The sequence below is a fragment of the Oncorhynchus nerka genome, linkage group LG23 (assembly GCF_034236695.1).
Source record: "Oncorhynchus nerka isolate Pitt River linkage group LG23, Oner_Uvic_2.0, whole genome shotgun sequence".
NCBI lineage: Eukaryota > Metazoa > Chordata > Actinopteri > Salmoniformes > Salmonidae > Oncorhynchus > Oncorhynchus nerka.
Window position 1 is genome coordinate 16,860,735 of NC_088418.1, and position 20,652 is coordinate 16,881,386.

At 41.1% G+C, this 20,652-nt stretch overlaps 1 protein-coding gene across 4 annotated transcripts in view; it reads right to left on the reverse strand.

Annotated features, from left to right (window-relative positions):
- The window catches only part of LOC115106350 (cGMP-dependent protein kinase 1-like), a 223,847-nt gene that overhangs the window by 180,452 nt on the left and 22,743 nt on the right, over positions 1-20,652 (reverse strand). For all 4 annotated transcript variants that reach the window (XM_029628986.2, XM_029628985.2, XM_029628983.2 and 1 more), the window contains exon 2: positions 19,028-19,194. In XM_029628986.2, coding sequence (XP_029484846.1) covers positions 19,028-19,194 — 167 coding nt within the window. The remainder of the gene's footprint in view (positions 1-19,027; positions 19,195-20,652) is intronic.

Consider the following 20,652-nt stretch of genomic DNA (forward strand, 5'->3'; position numbering starts at 1 on the left):
GATGTTTTATTTATTTAATACATTTTAGAATAAGGCTGTAACATAACAAAATGTGGAAAAGGTCAAGGGTTCTGAATACTTTCTGAATGCACTGTATACGTACGTACAAGATCTTCGTAACAAACAGTACTGTAGCTCTCTCTTTCTCTCTCAATGGGCTCTTTGTAAGCTTGTCTCAGTCACAGCCAGCAACATGTTAAGTGTATCAACAACTGAATAGTAACAGCTGCAAATACTGTACATTTAATTCAGCATTCATGTACATATGGTGCCTAGAAGGAGAAAAGCAGAATTGAAGACAGACGTGAGGTCATTACTTATCTACTGATAACTGATGACTGTGGCCTCAGTTTCAACATACAACATGGCGTTCAGTCATTTAACACCTGCCAGAGAAAAGTAGATTACAAAAAATATATAATTAAAAACACAAATCATATCCTGCAGGCTAGGATCATTATCTGTAATTACTCATTTATGTAACTGTATGACTACTGATTAACTCCTTTTGTATCTGTCAAACAGACTTGTAAATCTTATATGACACTGCTGTAAAAAAAAATACATACAAATTTAAATTCAACGTACAATTGTAAGGCAACCAGCTGCAATAGGATTGTGAGTATGCTCAACAACATATTCACGCAAACTTTTTGTTGCGAGTTTGCTGAACAACTTTTTTGTTACTATAGCTTACAATCCTATTGTATGTTGAATCAACATCTTTATTTTTACAGTGAATAAATTATACTCCCATCATATTCTGAGTTGAGAGTACACATTCATTCTCTTGAGGTTTAAGATAACTCCCAGTAGTCAATTTAACCCCCCCCCCCCCCCCCCCCCCCAAAAAAAATGTTAACACTGTGATTTCAACTATCCTTGATTTACTGTGTAAGAGAAAACAAATCTGCTTCATCTGTTATGAAAGTGTTGATAACGATTCAGCTCTTTGGGTCAGACAAATTGGAACAGCATGTGTTAATTGCGAAGCCAGTGCCAGCACAATAGTATAATGGAGATAAATATATGATAAAGTGGTGTAGTTGATCATTAGAGAGCTCCTACACAAGGAAAAAGTTGGATGTGGCAGCAGAATTACACTAAAAACTTTTTATCTACTTCTCAGTCTGCTGTGGGATGTCAAGGCAACATATTTAATGCTACTGAAGACTATTTAGATTCTTTAATCTCTTTATTTCAGCAGAAGTGTTTGCAGATTAATTACACACGATTAAGACTAAAAAACAAATATTGTCTTGAACTTGGCTAAATGACAAATGGACGATGGAAAACAACTTTGTTGATGAATGCCTTGGCATTAGCTACCATTATCTTTCCAGACACTATACTTTCTCTCTCTCTGTTCTTCCTGGCATGCTATTTTTTAAATACTTTCCTCCAATGTCTTCCAATGTGGTTTTCCACCCAAAGGTCCAAGCATAGGATACTTAGCATGGACCTCAATACATTAGCTGGGTTTCAGAAATCTGAATGGAGAAGTATATTTACATGCACACTAATAATTTCCTGTTAAACTGATATGGCTGAGTAAGCTGAGTATGGCATTAGTCATGTAAACACTACTCTGCTTATCTTAATCGGTGTAAGGTAATAATCGAAACATACGCCAGTTAAAACACCTGTTTTATCAATCTTTCTAATTATTAGGACATGTAAATGCCTTAGTTACAGCGCTGTATTTGGTCTAGCACAAGCAGCGCGAGCTTCCTTCTTTGCGTGAAATACGTGGGTTCGGAAAAACTGAAAGTATGCATCTTAGAAACAGTTTTAACTGACAAACTTTATATGTCCTAACTCAGAATCAAATTGTTTTAAAAAAATAACATGGTCGCTGTGGTAGAATGGACCTGGTGTATCAAAGCTGGTACTGAGGGAATGATAAACAGCTTCTATCTCAAGGCCATCAAACTTCTAAGCAGCTATCACGAGCTCAGAGAGGCTGCTGCCTACATTGAGACCAAATCACTGGCAACTTAAATAAATGAATCACTAGTCACTTTAAATAATGCCACTTTAATAATGTTAAAATATCTTACATTACTCATATCATATGTACAGTTGAAGTCGGAAGTTTACATACACCTTAGCCAAATACATTTAAACTCTGTTTTTCACAATTCCTGACATTTAATCCTAGTAAAAATTCCCTGTCTTAGGTCAGTTAGGGTCACCACTTTATTTTAAGAATGTGAAATGTCCGAATAATAGTAGAGAGAATGATTTATTTCAGCTTTTATTTCTTTCATCACATTTCCCAGTGGGTCAGAAGTTTACATACACTCAATTAGAATTTGGTAGCATTGCCTTTAAATTGTTTAACTTGGGTCAAACGTTTCACGAAGCCTTCCACAAGCTTCCCACAATACATTGGGTGAATTTTGGCCCATTCCTCCTCACAGAGCAGATGTAACTGAGTCAGGTTTGTTGGCCTCCTCGCTCACACAAGCTTTTTCAGTTCTGCCCACAAATGTTCTTGAGGGCTTTGTGATGGCCACTCCAATACCTTGACTTTGTTGTCCTTAAGCCATTTTGCCACAACATTAGAAGCATGCTTGGTGTCATTGTCCATTTGGAAGACCCAATTGTGACCAAGCTTTACCTTCCTGACTGATGTCTTGAGATGTTGCTTCAATATATCCACATAATTTTCCTGCCTCATGATGCCATCTATTTTGTGAAGTGCACCAGTCCCTCCTGGAGCAAAGCACCCACCACAACATGATGCTGCCACCCATGTGCTTCATAGTTGGGATGGTGTTCTTCGGCTTGCAAGCTTCCCCCTTTTTCCTCCAAACATAACGATGCTCATTATTGCCAAACAGTTCTATTTTTGTTTCATCAGACCAGAGGACATTTCTCCAAAAAGTACGATCTTTGTCCCCATGTACAGTTGCAAACCTTAGTCTTGCTTTTTTATGGCGGGTTTGGAGCAGTGGCTTCTTCCTTGCTGAGCGGCCTTTCAGGTTATGGGGATATAGGACTCGTTTTACTGTGGATATAGATACTTTTGTACCTGTTTCCTCCAGCATCTTCACAAGGTCCTTTGCTATTGTTCTAGGATTGATTTGCACTTTTGCACCAAGGTACATTAATGTCTAGGAGACAGAACGGGTCTCCTTCCTGAGCGGTATGACGGCTGCGTGGTCCAATGGTGTTTATACTTGCATGAACGTGGTACCTTCAGGCATTTGGAAATTGCTCCCAAGGGTGAACCAGACTTGTGGAGGTCTACAATTTTTTTCTGAGATCTTCGCTGATTTCTTTTGATTTTCCCATGATGTCAAGCAAAGGGCACTGAGTTTGAAGGTAGGCCTTGAAATACATCCACAGGTACACCTCCAATTGACTCAAATTATGTCTATCAGGAGCTTCTAAAGCCATTACATAATTTTCTGGAATTTTCCAAGCTGTTTAAAGGCACAGTCATCTTAGTGTATGTAAACTTCTGACCCACTGGAATTATGGTACAGTGAATTATACATTAAATGATCTGTCTGTAAGCAATTGTTGGAAAAATATGTTGCGTCAAAGTAGATGTCCAAAACGACTTATCATAACTATAGTTTGTGAACAAGAAATGTGTGGAGTGTTTGAAAAACGAGTTTAATGACTCCAACATAAGTGTATATTAACCTCCGACTTCAACTGTATACTGTATTTTATACCATCTATTGCACCTTGCCTATGCCGCTCGGCCGTCGCTCATCCATATATTTACATGTGCGTACTCTCATTCACCCCTTTAGATTAATGTGTATTGGTTGTTGCTGGGAAATGTTAGATTTCTTGTTAGATATTACTGCACTGTCAGAACTAGAAGCACAAGCATTTCGCTACACTCGCATTAACATCTGCTAACCATGTGTATGTGACCAATAAAATGTGATGTTTATTTTGAGTGCTGATTTTCTGCATGTATCATCAAAGTCCCATCAGGTAGCCTGATTTCAGATGTCCATGTAAACAGGATAATTACGGAAATCGTTCTTCTTATAAAGCGTGTAAACATTTTAATTCAATCTATGATATGAATCTGACTATTCACATGAATTGCATTATTGCGTGTATGTAACCGTGGTTTTGAAACATAGCATTAATGAGAACGTCTTAACCTGTCTGGGCACGTCTCCCAATCAGGATGGTCGTAACCATCTATGTATTTGGACTCAATCTCTACATGAGCGCTGTTGCCTGCAGTTGACCAGGTCCACTTAATTGACACTTGAGTGTGGAATAATGGGCCAGACACTGTGGACATGCCAATTAAGATGGTGCCTCAGAGCTTACAGGAACTAGCAGCAGGCTGGCTAGGATCCAGGGGGGTTAAACAGCTAGCATTCCAACGCTCCTACACTTACAATCACCAGAAGCAAAACACAGCCCAGATTGTTTAAATAATATTTACGTTTAAAACAAGGCTCAGAGTGAAACATCTGGGGTGCATTCATTGAAATGGACCCAATTAACATTGGATGTGGCAACTTGGTATAGAACATGATCCCATTCGATCATAATGCAGGCATGTGGAATACACAAATGTATCATATTTCAATATTTAACAAACAAACTATCCCTTTCATAATCCCATCTAGCTAACCACCTATCAGAATATTAGAGAAGGAATAGTGAGACCAATCTCAGTGGTATTTGAGGCCCTAGGTAAGTTCTCATTCCATGTTACATTTGTACACTACCTCCTATCAGCCACTGCCAGGCCTTGTGGTGTTCCTGTTTGACAGCAGAATTCTCTATCTAGTTTCTATTTTAAACTCTTTATATCCTGTTCCCAGGTGAGTCAAGACACTCACTGTGCCTATAGATCCAGACCTTGATATTTCAATGACCATTAAACTGAAATCCATTGGGTTACACTAGCTATAGTACAGTATTGGCCGTCCCATAATAACACATTTCTATTGCAGGATACATTAGAATTTGCTAGCTAGTTGTACTGTCTTGGCATGGTTTAGTTGGTCAGCTTGTACACCTGAGAGAGCAGGTGTTATGAAGGAACAATATATTCATATCCTTACACAATTAACTTGTTTGCTTTGCCTACTTACGTGCTTTCTTATACAATTGTATTTTTATTTATCCTTTAGTTAACTAGGGAAGTGTGGGGAGAGATTTGTTCAGCTGAATATTGGGTCCTTTATAGGACAAATATTTTCGTATTTCTTTTTCTAAATGGAGAATATGCATGGACTAATACTGTATAATATGCATTATAATCTCTGCTCACTCTCCCATACATTTCTGCTTTCTCATAGTTATTCTTAGCACTCAGCTACATATTCACCCCACAGCTTCTGTTTACAGTTACTCATCCAGAGAAAGTCCCTATAGAGACGTTCTCCTTCCTTCAAATGTCTACATCAGCTTTCCGCCAGCTCTGCAGGTTGTCTCTAACACTATTTCACGTATTGAGATCCTGGAGATGATGGAAGATGGAAAATTGAATAACGTGGCAATCTAAATGTTCAAATTGTAGAACCAACGTACAGGAACAACATTCAATAAACACTCGAGTGTCTAAATGAAAGAGTCATTTCCATGCCAGCTGAGACGATGACGGGCGTATATTCATTAACTGAGCTGTTCACATCTGTGTACGTAACACGTGCAGTCTTTTTTTCCAGTCCAGAGTTAATTTGCACGTAGAATAAAATGTATTCTATCTTGTTTGCATTGGTACAGTGTGAGGCGTGTTATAACGCAACGTTCACATTTATATGTCTCTATTTGCCACTTAGGCAAGGATGGAATCCTTTGCCTCCATTGAAAAATTCCATTCACTGTATTACAGGCCAGGGAATCAGGGTGTTTTCATCCATAGCATCTTTCTAAGTAATTCAAGGTCACATGTTGTCTATGTGAAGCTGATCAAGTAAGATGGATGTTCCCTTTGATGTGTATATCACCTGTTGCTAATATGACGGTGCTCCCAACGTCATGCTTTTGTGACAGGCCCCTTTTTGGGATTCAACACACATCGATCAAGCCATCATCATTCTGAAAAGTCCACCTACAGGAGCTGCTCCCTACTTCAGGAAACGAGACAAAGGACAGACATCTAAGACAAGAAACCCAGCATGATCCTTATCAGACAGTCAAAGCAGCATATAATGAAGACTGGAGAGGAGAGGGAGTTAGAAGGGACAAGGGGGTGAAGGTAGTAACTGGATAGAGTGGAGGCTAAGGTAGCGAAGGGGTAGAGTGGGGGCTAAGGTAGTGAAGGGGTAGAGTGGAGGCTAAGGTAGTGAAGGGGTAGAGTGGAGGCTAAGGTAGTGAAGGGGTAGAGTGGAGGCTAAGGTAGTGAAGGGGTAGAGTGGAGGCTAAGGTAGTGAAGGGGTAGAGTGGAGGCTAAGGTAGCGAAGGGGTAGAGTGGAGGCTAAGGTAGTGAAGGGGTAGAGTGGAGGCTAAGGTGGAGGGTAGAGTGGAGGCTAAGGTAGCGAAGGGGTAGAGTGGAGGCTAAGGTAGTGGAGGGGTAGAGTGGAGGCTAAGGTAGTGGAGGGGTAGAGTGGAGGGTAGAGTGGAGGGTAAGGTAGCAAAGGGGTAGAGTGGAGGCTAAGGTAGTGAAGGGGTAGAGTGGAGGCTAAGGTAGTGAAGTGGTAGAGTGGAGGGTAAGGTATTGAAGAGGCAGAGTGAAGGGGTAGAGTGGAGGCTAAAGTAATGAAGGGGTAGAGTGGATGTTAAGATAGTAAAGGGGTAGAGTGGAGGGTAGAGTGGAGGCTATGGTAGTGAACGGGTAGAGTGGAGCTAAGGTAGTGAAGGGGTAGAGTGGAGGGTAAGGTAGTGAAGGGGTAGAGTGGAGGCCAAGGTAGTGAAGGGGTAGAGTGGAGGGTAAGGTAGTGAAGGGGTAGAGTGGAGGCTAAGGTAGTGAAGGGGTAGAGTGGAGGGTAGAGTTTAGGCTTGGGTAATGAAGGGGAAGAGTGGAGGTTAAGGTAGCGAAGGGGTAGAGTGGAGGCTAAGGTAGTGGAGGGGTAGAGTGGAGGTTAAGGTAGGGAAGGGGTAGAGTGGAGGCTAAGTTAGTGAAGAGGCAGAGTGGAAGCTAAAGTAGTGAAGGGGTAGAGTGGAGGCCAAGGTAGTGAAGGGGTAGAGTGGAGGGTAAGGTAGTGAAGGAGTAGAGTGGATGTTAAGATAGTGAAGGGGTAGAGTGGAGGCTAAGGTAGTGAAGGGGTAGAGTGGAGGGTAGAGTTTAGGCTTGGGTAATGAAGGGGTAGAGTGGAGGTTAAGGTAGCGAAGGGGTAGAGTGGAGGCTAAGTTAGTGAAGAGGTAGAATGGAGGGTAAGGTAGTGAAGGGGTAGAGCGGAGGCTAAGATAGTGCTGACAAGGTACAAATCTGTCGTTCTGCCCCTGAACAGGCAGTTAACCCACTGTTCCTAGGCCGTCATTGAAAATAAGAATTTGTTCTTAACTGATCTTGCCTAGTTAAATAAAGGTAAAAAAATATATATATATATAGAAAAGTGTAGGGGTAGGGCGGAGGGTAGAGTGGACCCAGTAAGGTTCGAAGGGGTCAGTGGGGGCTAAGAAGGTAGTGAAGGGGTAGATTGGAGGCTAAGTAAGTGAAGGGGTAAAAGTGGAGGCTAAGTTAGTGAAGGGGTAGAGTGGAGACTAAGGTAGTGAAGGGGTAGAGTGGAGGCTAAGGTAGTGAAGGGGTATAGTGGAGGCTAAGGTAGTGAAGGGGTAGAGTGGAGGCTAAGGTAGTGAATGGGTAGAGTGGAGGCTAAGGTAGTGGAGGGGTAGAGTGGAGGTTAAGGTAGGGAAGGGGTAGAGTGGAGGTTAAGGTAGTGGAGGGGTAGAGTGGAGGTTAAGGTAGGGAAGGGGTAGAGTGGAGGGTAAGGTATTGAAGAGGCAGAGTGGAGGTTAAGATAGTAAAGGGGTAGAGTGGAGGCTAGGGTAGTGAACGGGTAGAGTGGAACTAAGGTAGTAAAGGGGTAGAGTGGAGGGTAAGGTAGTGTAGAGGCCGAGTGGAGAGTAAGGTAGTGAAGGGGTAGAGTGGATGTTAAGATAGTAAAGGGGTAGAGTGGAGGGTAGAGTGGAAGCTAAAGTAGTGAAGGGGTAGAGTGGAGGCCAATGTAGTGAAGAGGCAGAGTGGAGGGTAGGCTAGTGAAGGGGTAGAGTGGAGGGTAAGGTAGTGAAGGGGTAGAGTGGAGGGTAAGGTATTGAAGAGGCAGAGTGGAGGGTAAGCTAGTGAAGGGGTAGAGTGACAAAATATATTTCTCTCCGGCTTACATTGCATTGCAAGTCTCACACGTCTGCTCCAATGCCAATTATTTATGAAGGGTAGCAAGCTGCTTTTGTCAGATGACAAGCTGACAAACTGCAGTTGAAGAGTTTCATTCCAAAACGCTATCCAGAAATGTTGGTAAATTAGCTTTAATTGTTTAAAGAAATTATGAAAGAGACTGCTGTGGTTTTTCACTATCTAATCCTGGCATGGGGTTGTTCAATGCAGACATGTATTTGTTTCAAATCTATCACTTGGTTTCATTGCAGAGACAACAAAAAAATTGTAACTTGAACATTTTATTAATCAAAATGCGTTTTGGGGCAGCAATGCCTTCTGGAACATGTGAACTTTCTTGTGCCATAATAACACATTTGGATACCATATGTAAATGCAAATAAAATGGTTAAATTACGAGTCTTGTTGGTTTAGCCATGGAAAAAGTCAGTTACCTTCCCGGTAGAAATGATTGGCTAAGATAATATAATGGCTGGGCTGGACATGCCGAGAGATGAGTTCAGATTGTTCTGCCATGTAGCACCCTTCTGTCTATAACATGAGCTGGTCAGTATGTGTAAGTAATCCTTTCTATCGTAGCTTTTTGGAAAGAGATCACATAGTAGAACTGCAAAAGTGCTGATCCCCACTTTCTGGAGGACCAAGTTTTGAAATCAGTGGAATGCCCTGTGGAATTAGAGTGTGATGGCTAAAGAGATGGAGAAATTCTGGTGTTTGATTGCAAATATTCAGTCGGAAAAAGAACAAACAGAAGGCTGTTGTTGAATAAAACACCTGTTTCTGGATTACATCTTCAAACTAAGGGCAGCCATGGCATCTGTGACAGAGAGGGAGAAGCGTCCAACCATGTATATGGGTAAGAGAGTCTAGCTAGCTACATTTTCAGATATTATATACGTTTCTAATTTAGTCATAAAATCATTTTCATTTTAAGTTAAAGCGTCGTGTTAGCTAGGGGCTAAGGCATAAGAGGGTGTAAATGATGCTGAATGGGTATAGACCAGTGGTTCCCAAACTTTGTATAGTCCCGTACCCTTTCAAACTTTCAACCTCCATCTGCGTACCCCCTCTAGCACCAGGGTCAGCGCACTCTCAAATATGTTTTTGCAATCATTGTAAGCCTACCACACACACACTACACAATACATTTATTACATAAGAATGAGTGTGAGTTCTTGTCACAACCCGGCTCGTGGGAAGTGACAAAGAGATTTTATAGAACCAGGGCACAAAATATAATACAATACTAATCAATAGATTTGCTCTTTATTTAAACATCGAACAAAAAAATGTATTTGTTCATCAAAAATTGTGAATAACTCATCACAGGTTAACGAGAAGGGACCTTAGAGATCCTTATTATTCTCTGTGTTTGGTTAGGTCAGGGTGTGACTTGGGTGGGAAAGTCTACGTTTTCTATTTCTTTGTTTTTGGCCGAGTGTGGTTTCCAATCAGAGGCAGCTGTCTATCGTTGTCTCTGACTGGGGTTCATATATACAGTGGGGAGAACAAGTATTTGATACACTGACGATTTTGCAGGTGTTCCTACTTACAAAGCATGTAGAGGTCTGTAATCTTTATCATAGGTAAATCAAATCAAATGTATTTATATAGCCCTTCGTACATCAACTGATATTTCAAAGTGCTGTACAGAAACCCAGCCTAAAACCCCAAACAGCAAGCAATGCAGGTGTTGAAGCACGTTGGCTAGGAAAAACTCCCTAGAAAGGCCAAAACCTAAGAAGAAACTTAGAGAGGAACCAGGCTATTAGGGGTGGCCAGTCCTCTTCTGGCTGTGCCGGGTGGAGATTATAACAGAACATGGACAAGATGTTCAAATGTTCATAAATGACCAGCATGGTCAAATAATAGGTCTGGAAAAGGTAGCACGTCTGGTGAACAGGTCAGGATTCCATAGCCGCAGGCAGAACAGTTTAAACTGGAGGAGCAGCACGGCCAGGTTGACTGGGGACCTCAAGGAGACATCATGCCAGGTAGTCCTGAGGCATGGTCCTAGGGCTCAGGTCAGGCAGAACAGTTCAACTGTGAGAGACGGAATCTAAAACAAAAATCCAGAAAATCACATTGTATGATTTTTAAATAATTAATTTGCATTTTATTGCATGACATAAGTATTTGATCACCTACCAACCAGTAAGAATTCCGGCTCTCACAGACCAGTTAGTTTTTCTTTAAGAAGTCCTCCTGTTCTCAACTCATTACCTGTATTAACAGCACCGGTTTGAACTCGTTACCTGTATAAAAGACACCTGTCCACACACTCAATCAAACAGACTCCAACCTCTCCACAATGGCCAAGACCAGAGAGCTGTGTAAGGACATCAGCGATAAAATTGTAGACCTGCACAAGGCTGGGATGGGCTACAGGACAATAGGCAAGCAGCTTGGTGAGAAGGCAACAACTGTTGGTGCAATTATTAGAAAATGGAAGAAGGTCAAGATGACGGTCAATCACCTTCGGTCTGGGGCTCCATGCAAGATCTCACCTCATGGGGCATCAATGATCATGAGGAAGGTGAGGGATCAGCCCAGAACTACACGGCAGGACCTGGTCAATGACCTGAAGAGAGCTGGGACCACAGTCTCAAAGAAAACCATTAGTAATACACTACGCTGTCATGGATTAAAATCCTGCAGCGCACGCAAGGTCCCCCTGCTCAAGCCAGCGCATGTCCAGGCATGTCTGAAGTTTGCCGATGACCATCTGGATGATCCAGAGGAGGAATGGGAGAAGGTCATGTGGTCTGATGAGACAAAAATAGCGCTTTTTGGTTTAAACTCCACTCGCCGTGTTTGGAGTGAAGAAGAAGGATGAGTACAACCCCAAGAACACCATCCCAACCGTGAAGCATGGAGGTGGAAACATCATTCTTTGGGGGGATGCTTTTCAGCAAAGTGGACAGGACGACTGCACCGTGCTGAGGGGAGGATGGGTGGGGCCATGTATCGCAAGATCTTGGCCAACAACCTCCTTCCTTCATTAAGAGCATTGAAGACAGGTTGTGGCTGGGTCTTCCAGCATGACAACGACCTGAAACACACAGCCAGGGCAACTAAGGAGTGGCTCCGTAAGAAGCATCTCAAGGTCCTGGAGTGGCCTAGCCAGTCTCCGGACCTGAACCCAATAGAAAATCTTTGGAGGGAGCTGAAAATCCGTATTGCCCAGTGACAGCCCCGAAACCTGAAGGATCTGGAGAAGATATGTATGGAGGAGTGGGCCAAAATCCCTGCTGCAGTGTGTGCAAACCTGGTCATGAACTACAGGAAACGTATGATCTCTGTAATTGCAAACAAAGGTTTCTGTACCAAATATTAAGTTCTGCTTTTCTGATGTATCAAATACTTATGTCATGCAATAAAATGCAAATTAATTATTTAAAAACCATACAATGTGATTTTTTAAATATTTAGTCTCTCACAGTTGAAGTGTACCTATGATAAAAAAATTACATGTTTTGTAAGTAGGAAAACCTGCAAAATCGGCAGTGAATCAAATACTCCCCGCTGTACATTGTCATTTTCCTTTTGGGTTTTGTGGGATCTTGTTTTCTGTTTAGTTTCTTAGCCTTACAGAACTGTGCGCTTTCGTTTTTTTGTCTTTATTATTACGTTTTGGTGTCATCAATAAAAAGACGATGTACTCCTACCACGCTGCGCCTTGGTCTAGTCTTCCTTCTACAAACGAGAGCCGTTACAGCAATGTTGTATTGGAGAGCGTCTCAGTCTTAAATAATTTTCCAGACACAGTCTGTGCCTGTATTTAGTTTTCATGATAGTGAGGGCCGAGCATCAGTGTCTTAACAGCGCGGTTTGTCAAGGCAGAAAACTTTGAGCGCAGCCCAATCCAGAAATCTGTCAGTGGCTTCTGATTAAATTAAATTTTCAGCCTCCCGGGTGGCGCAGTGGTTAAGGGCGCTGTACTGCAGCGCCAGCTGTGCCACCAGAGACTTTGGGTTCGCGCCCAGGCTCTGTTGCAACTGGCCGCGACCGGGAGGTCCGTGGGGCTACGCACAATTGGCCTAGCGTCGTCCGGGTTAGGGAGGGCTTGGCCGGTAGGGATATCCTTGTCTCATCAAGGCAGCGACTCCTGTGGCGGGCCGGGCGCAGTGCACGCTAACCAAGGTTACCAGGTGCACAGTGTTTTTTCCGACACATTGGTGCGGCTGGCTTCCGGGTTGGCTTCCGGGTTGGATCCGAGCAGTGTGGCTTGGTTGGGTTGTGTATCGGAGGACGCATGACTTTCAACCTTCGTCTCTCCCGAGCCCGTACGGGAGTTGTAGCGATGAGACAAGATAGTAGCTAATAAAACAATTGGATACCACGAAATTGGGGAGAAAACCTATATTCACCCCCAAAAAATGAATGAAAGGGATAATGAATCCAGTTGTTTGTGTTATCCATTTCTGGAATGTACCTGCGAATCGCGCACTCAACTCACTCAGGTGCTTCGCTATATCACATTTGACATTGAACATTGAGTTCATTTGCATAGAAAAATCATACAATGTTGGAAAGACCTGTGTGTTGTCCTTATTAATGCAGACAGAGATGAGCTCCAACTTCTTAATCATAGCCCCAATTTTGTACAGCGCATTGAATATAGTTGCAGAGACTCCCTGTAATCCTAGATTCAGATCATTCAAGTAAGAAAAAGCATCACCCAGATAGGCCAGTTGTGTGAGACTCGTCATCATGCAAGCGGTCAGACAAGTGAAAATTATGGTCAGTAAAAAAAACTTTAAGCTCGTCTCTCAATTAAAAATAATGTGTCAATACTTCGCCTCTTGATTACCAACGCACTTCTGTATGTTGTAAAAGAGTTACATGGTCGCTGCCCATATCATTGCATAGTGCAGAAAATACACAAGTGTTCAGGGGCCTTGCTTTAACAAAAATCCTTCTTTAACTCCACACCTTCATCTACACTGATTGAAGTGGATTTAACAGGGAACATAGCGTTCACCTGGATTCACCTGGTCAGTCTATGTAATGGAAAGAGCAGGTGTCCTTAATGTTTTGTACACTGTGTATAAATTATACATTTTTGACATCAATATTTTAAAAAAATAATAATAATTCAATACAGTAATATGAGATCTTGACTTTGTCACTTAGCAGATGCTCTTATCCAGAGCGACATACAGTAAGTGCATTCATCTTAAGATAGCTAGGTGAGACAACCACATAACACAGTCAAATATAGCTTCCATTCCAGCTAAACAAAGATTACATAGTGTTTTGCTAAAAAATAAATAATAATCATACACATCTAAAAATCTATTAATTAAAATCTGAGAACAGTCATATTTTACACGCACATGAATATACCCACAAGCAATAAAAATAGGGTTTTGGAAATAAACTCTTCATTTCTCACGCAGTGCATCTTTATCAGCTAGCTGCCAAAACATTGTTGGTTGTAACTTTTAATTAATCATTTGCATTGGAGCAGAAGTGCATTGCACCTGACAAATTCAGGTGTGTGTTTTCCTCAGTATAGAAAATGACATCACCTGGCTGCTGTCCAAGTAGGCTATGACTTGAGTTCTCTTATAGCAAATACTTTACATACAGTATATTCATCCATTACATTAGCCTAAATTGTTTACTTCAAACCCTCTCAGTCCATTGGATATACTGTAGCATAAAACTCCAGGTCTCGGTTCAGCTGGGCTTTTGCATATTAATGTGGATGTTAATAAACAACATTGCCAAAGGATGAGGATCCAGCACGTTGCTATGCAACCAAATCCATGTTGAGACAGCTTGGCTGCATTTAGTTTATGACTGTAAAGTGTAACTTGTTGGCTGAGAGAGCAAATATCCACTACATTCTGTGCCCATTATGAAAACAGAATTGATGAGTTTTTCACGGTGGTATCCTATTTAAAAATCACCCAAGTATAGCGCCTTATCATCATCAGAATCTCTTTCGGGTCATTTCCTCTTCCTGTTTACATCTCACATTATATTTGGAGTCCATCTGTGGGTTTAACAGGCCAATAAAAAAAGACTGGGAAAAGGCTGAGGATGTTTATTCCTGTCTGGGGCACAGAAAACCCAAAGTGTCAAACACTCACGCACAAAAATGTTCTCTATTTCCATTTTGTTCTTCAGTGAGGCGAACACTTCATTAGCTAGCTGTGCTGTGTTAGAATATCAATGGGTTTCTACTTGTCATTTATTTGTGTCCAACGCTAGATAGCTGTTCTCGGGAGAGCAGGCGCATTAGCCAGGATATTTCTTCCAATTAACGTCCAGTAATAGTGACGAGGCCATTATTTAATTGACAGTTGCAGTGAGACTACTTATTCTTCTCTGTTCCATAGAGTCTAATGGAGAGGCCCCGTCTGCTAAACCTTGATCCTTTTCGTGTCTAGAAAGATCTATCCACAGCGTATAGAGACGCATGTCAGAGGTGTCGTGTGTTCATGGTAAATACATCATTAATCAAGGATCTACGTGATAGATTTAGTATTCAGGGAAAACATTCAATCCCACTTCATTTATACAACATGAACCTCATTAATGAGTTTAAAGCAGCAATATGTAACTTTTCGGCGACCCGATCAAATTCTCTTAGAAATGTGTGTTATAGATCTGTGATTCTCGTTGAAAGAAAGTCTAAGAAGTGGTAGATCTGTTCTAGGTGAGCTATTTCTATGCTTCTCGTTTTTAAGTTGAGTTTTTTAGTCTTTTACGTTCGGTTTTATATATCAGCTTCAAAAAGCTGAAAATACTATCTTTTTGGTTATGGAAAATATATTTCACAGTGGTATAGAGGGGGAAAAGGATTGTCTACACCATGATTGCTTGTTTTGTCACAAACTGAAATTAGGCAAACAATTAGAATTTTAACAAACATGAAATGGAGGAGTGATTTCTGCATAGTGCACATTTAATACATTATCAAAAGCAAAATAGGGTTTTGACATTATACACGTCAATGAGACCAATGCATTTCTAGTGTTGTAGGCTCTGGACCAGTCTGAACCCCCCTGGATGTGACCCTCCTCCATTTAATCTCCAAACTGCCTCTAAACTAGCCTTCCTCCTGATGCTGACTGCTCAAAGCCATAATAAACTACCCTGCCTGCCATGATCTTCTACATGTTTAGGTTTGTCAGAATTACATGTTTTATAAGCACTTAAAGCACTTTGTAATGAAAAGCTTTGTCATAAAAGTTTAATTCATTATTATTATTATTATTATCTGTTATTTTAATGGAGGAACAGAAGCAGTAAGACAAATCAAATTTGGAACTGCCAGAGGACAGACAGATACTGTGGTCTGTTTCCTTGCCCAGAAGGCTCAGTTAGGCTATGAATCTGTTGCTAATTGAAAAGCTCTGTTTATTTTAGCTGACCCATTTTGTGTCTGGTGCCCGTAGTCAACGCCGCACTGAGCAAGATGCCCTGCTGATTAAAAAAAGTAAAAATGTCCAAACGTTGAAAAGCTCTGCCTGTGGATTAATATAGTTCAACACAGGTGTACAAATAAATACGGCACAGCTGGGTGTGCTTGGAGAAAGTAGCTCAAAGGGAAGTCTACTTCATGGGGTTTGTCCATACACTCTAAAGAAGTCAATGACCTACAATGAACCCCCAAAATAAATTCATTATTCCTCAAATTAGTTTTTATCATTTTCATTTCACAAGAAATTCACTTTTTTTCTGATAACTTTTCCTCGGGTGTTACCATTGTGTTAGCCTCGTCGAGAACCAGGCTTGGGAGGCGTGCCAATGACGTGATGTTGGAGGTATAGTAGCGCTGAGGAGCACATTCAAGGTGAATCCCATCAGACAGGAGAATAACTTCTCTAAGAATCCATTTTCTTCCCATTAGCAAATCCACTGGTCCCTCATGGCTCCATCGACGGGGACACATTGAACCGCATCAAGGCAGCTTCCCTCCCTGCTCAACTCTGCTCGGCCGTAGTGGGCGCCTTTGCTTAGATTAAGGTATTTGTCTTGATTACTCGTAATCAATGGCAGAGTGTGGCACAATGACAGCTTAAGCCAAGTAAGTAAGCATACTTATACAGAATAACAGAGGGACTAAGAACCACTCATGGCATTCAGTAGACTTGGAGAAGGATTTTCTCTGTCATTTCTGTCAAGTACATAAAGCATGTTATCAGAGTGCTCCTTGTGGTATCAAGATAGGAAACAAAGAAACTAAAAGGAGCTGGGAAGAAGAAACTGGTGTAAAGAGGCTTTTTAAGTCTTCTTTTCAACAGCAATGTCTGTGCCAAAAAATCACCCAGTTCCTCTGAGAACAGGATCTTTCAGTAAAGTTCCCCATAATGGTATGTAACAACTGAACCATTTAATATTGGGACAAAAGCTATTTGGAACAAAAATAGCCACATACTGGTTATGACTCCTTAACCCTTTACAGTTGTGGGAATTGGCCTCTATGGACAGGTCTAAATTTAAACGTTTCTTACAGTAGACATATGAAAATCATATGAATAACCATGGTAGCAATTGAAAGGGAACAGTTTGGATATAATGGGGAAATGATTAGACCAAAGGTGAGTACACAACAGTTCACCTGGCTTAAGACTGAATCCAAACATTACACTGTTGATTTCATGTGCATTTTACATTTACTGTACTTTTCGCCGCATTTGTTGATAACAAAATCTGAAAATATTCTGGCTACATTAGTAACATGAGAAGATTCCTGGTAAATGTGAATTGACTTTAACATTCATCTAAAGACTGTTATTCATCGTACCAATGATTGTCCGGGATGTGAGTTTATCGTCTCCAGCACATGTTGAGATTCAAAGTTCAAACCATTTTAAACGCGCAGCTGCAGCTTCACACATTTCTGGTCTGCTTTGGGTTTTTTCTTAACGCTTCGTTTTAACCTCTTGCTCGAATGTTCCGGCTGTTTTGACCTCACTCCAGGGAGGTGATTACTCACTGTGCAAAGTTATGGAAAATAATGATCTCTTATAGCTTCTCAAATCATATCCCTCTCTTAACAAAAACACTTTCATAATTTCCCATAATATGGAAACTTCATCCACGTAGTGGGTATACTTTCCGAGTTGCAGTATTTCCTTTATAACATTTTTAGTGACATCACAAAATAACAAACAAAATTACATTAGTGTCCTATAGATTGCCTCTAACCATTCCCCACGTTCTACATTAGAAATATTGTTCCAGTATTCGCTTTTGAACGTGTTAGAGTTTCAGTGGGAAAAAGAATGTTGAGACAAAACACATTACTTTTGGTGAATTTGGAGAGCACAGGCCTGGATCTTCTCTATTGATTTACAACAGGACGTGAGTTGTTAATCCCCACTAGTTCTATCCTACCCTCTCTACGGGTGAAAAGGGGTCTGATTGAAGTTAGTCATTGCAAACCTGATCTGACCTATTTGGATTCTCATGGTCGGTCATGACATGGGGTAGGTGCAACATAAGACAAAACATTTACAAGAGTTTGAGTGAGAGGACTAACTTCTCCAGAGTGTGCACAGTTCCTAAGTCATTTCAATGCACTTTTATAGTCTTCAACTATGAGGTGCTTATTTGGGCACATTGTGCCGTTGAGGAACTACAGCAAGCACACTTGCAGTTGTTTTGTTTGGAACACAACCCTGCATCCCCGCCATCACACAATTATTTGATTCACAGTAGACAAACATAGGCTCATTCTGTTCAGAACAACCCAGGCTATGACGCTATGTCATCTTATCTTTTAGCTGTACATAAACATAATGATCATAAGTGTTGACACTTTATATGACATGAGTTTTATGATATGGAAATGTGAAGTGCACAGTTGGACTCATTGGTGTTCGGCTGTATTTATAATCCTCAACCTCTCATCTTTCAAACTACATCGAGTCCTCATAATCTACAGCATTTCCCTCATTCAGACAACAACAAAAAATCGCAAAAGTTGCCCAGTTAGCAGGAGGGATCTAGCAACTTCTTGTCTTGTGAGGTCGTTACATTCAGAATAGCTTTCAGTCAAAACCCATACAACGCAGTGAAGTGCACACCTTACAAATCCCACTTAATTATAAATGTTTTGCTCTGGCTCTGCTGAATGAACATGACATAAGAAATCATGACATTTCAGTGGTTACGAAACTGTGTCGCAAACAAACCTGAAACGGTTGACATGAATCATGGCTAATGCTAGCTACGCTATCCCCTCTGGCCTTGATGGATTCACGCCATTCCTTCATTAATGGCTGATTTCTCACAGGTGGACAAACTGGTGAATTTACAGCCCAGCAGAGGACCGTTCATTCACTTCCTGGAAATGCATCTTTACTGTAGGTCATTGTTTCTAGATCTAAACTGGTGATGAATAACAGGGATGTGAACAGAAGGTCTTAACCATGAAAGTCCCACAGTAGATACAGTTCACTCTTAGTGGTGACTTGAGGAACCCCTGGAGTTCCTCAAGGACCCATTGTTAGTCAATTAACTTAACATGAACAGGAATGACATTTACTGTAACAGGTGGCCAAAAGTAACTATCTGAAAGCCACGCCTCCAATCTGATAGGCTGCCACCTCTACAATATATTATTAGAAAGGTTTAAAAATGTAACCACTCCCATCACAAAAAAGTTTCTAGTTTGAACCTTTACAAATGTGTTCCTCAATGTCCTTTTCAGAGGGGTTCCTCTAAGAACTGGAAAGTTCAAAAAGGCGAAGGGAAGTTAACATGGCTGACTTTTTGCACAATGCTTACCTTCCATCACATACACCAATGAGCCCACATCCCCTTCTTTGATGATGCAGCTGTCTGTGGCATATTCAACTGGGTACATGCAGTCAACGATCTCTTGGATCTGAGAAAGCTCAAGGTTCTTCATGAAGTCGTTGTCAAGAATGGCCTCCTTGATTAAGCCCTTGGACCTGTGAATTGAATGAAAAGAGAGTAACGTTCTGTTCCTGAAGCTAAAGTGCAGAAAAAGTCACTAAATTGAGAACAATTAGCAAATGAAACAGTTGATGTGAATAAGAATCTGCAGTGTGGCTCAACATCTGTTTTGCTTTGACAGACTGCTTTGACAAAAAAATACAAAAAAACGTCACTTTCCTCTATAAGTAAAGCTATTTATGAGCATCCAGTCAACAGTTTGGAAATGACATGCGCTTGAAGGCCCATATTGGAGAGAAGTGCCCCATAACCAGTAATTTGAGACAGAAATCACTGTACTGCATCTCCCCGCCTTAGAGCATGTGAATAGAATCAGTTCTTATCTCTACACCAGCACTCTTGTATAGGCTGGAGGGAAGATAAGGCATTTCACTACCCTGCATTTTACCTCAGACGCCTTGCTATGAATGACTACCCACAAGTACCTCATCCAGCAATTTGCCTCAAAAGACCAGCTTCAGAAGTACTCTGGCTTCACCTTATCATAAATCGAGAGTGTGGGCACTTTAAAAATCATATGGACTTATTCTTTGGGAATTAATATTATGTTGTCTCATGGTAGTAGGGTTAACGGAATCTACAGTAATTTTGGTAATTAAGAGAAAATCCATGGCAATTTATCGTAACTAGTCATTTATACTTGAAAACTTTTTTTTATTGACTGATATATAGTATATATGTTTTTTTTAATCTGTGTCCATATTGTACATGAGTTTCCAGTGGATAAGTCATATGGTTCAAGAGAAAATAGCCAAACTAATGAAAAAAGCATCTAATCAACAATGGTATTATTTTTTTATTAACTCTGCAACTCTCTTCCAACTTTTCACAACTGCCACAAAGTTTGACGCCAAAACATGTCATTCTATTTTTTTATTCGAAAATCATCTTATTTAATTATTTAATATATTTTTCATTAAGGCCACACAGAGGGCCAGAGATAATTACAGACACCTGTGATAATCTGAAGTACCCAATAGGGCCACTAGATGTCTTGTGATAGAATACCAAAAGTTTTCAGCTATATACCCTCTCTTTGCAATCCTATGGGGGAGGATGTTTCGCGATGGGAGATCTGTTCCAGCAAATCCTAGCTGAGCTGGTAGATTGGTGCTGCTGCCCTTCGGAGGTACGGAGAACTGAGAGATGACACTCAGACACAAAGCATTAGTTCTGCTCTGCCGGCACCACTTAAACACTGGTATTGTGTGTTAATGTCCTAGGAGTCAAGATAACCCTGTGCTCACAATGATGTAATAAAGCCAGTTCTGAATTCATATTCCACTTCTGATAGCTTTGTTTTCCCCGAAGTCCCAAAAACACACAGTGAGACACTGTCAGATGGGTCATTCAGGGCGCTGCAACTTTAAATTAGTTTGAATTTGAGTTAGAGTTGTCACTGAGCTTTTTTTCTTTTTCTTCAAGACTTCTCC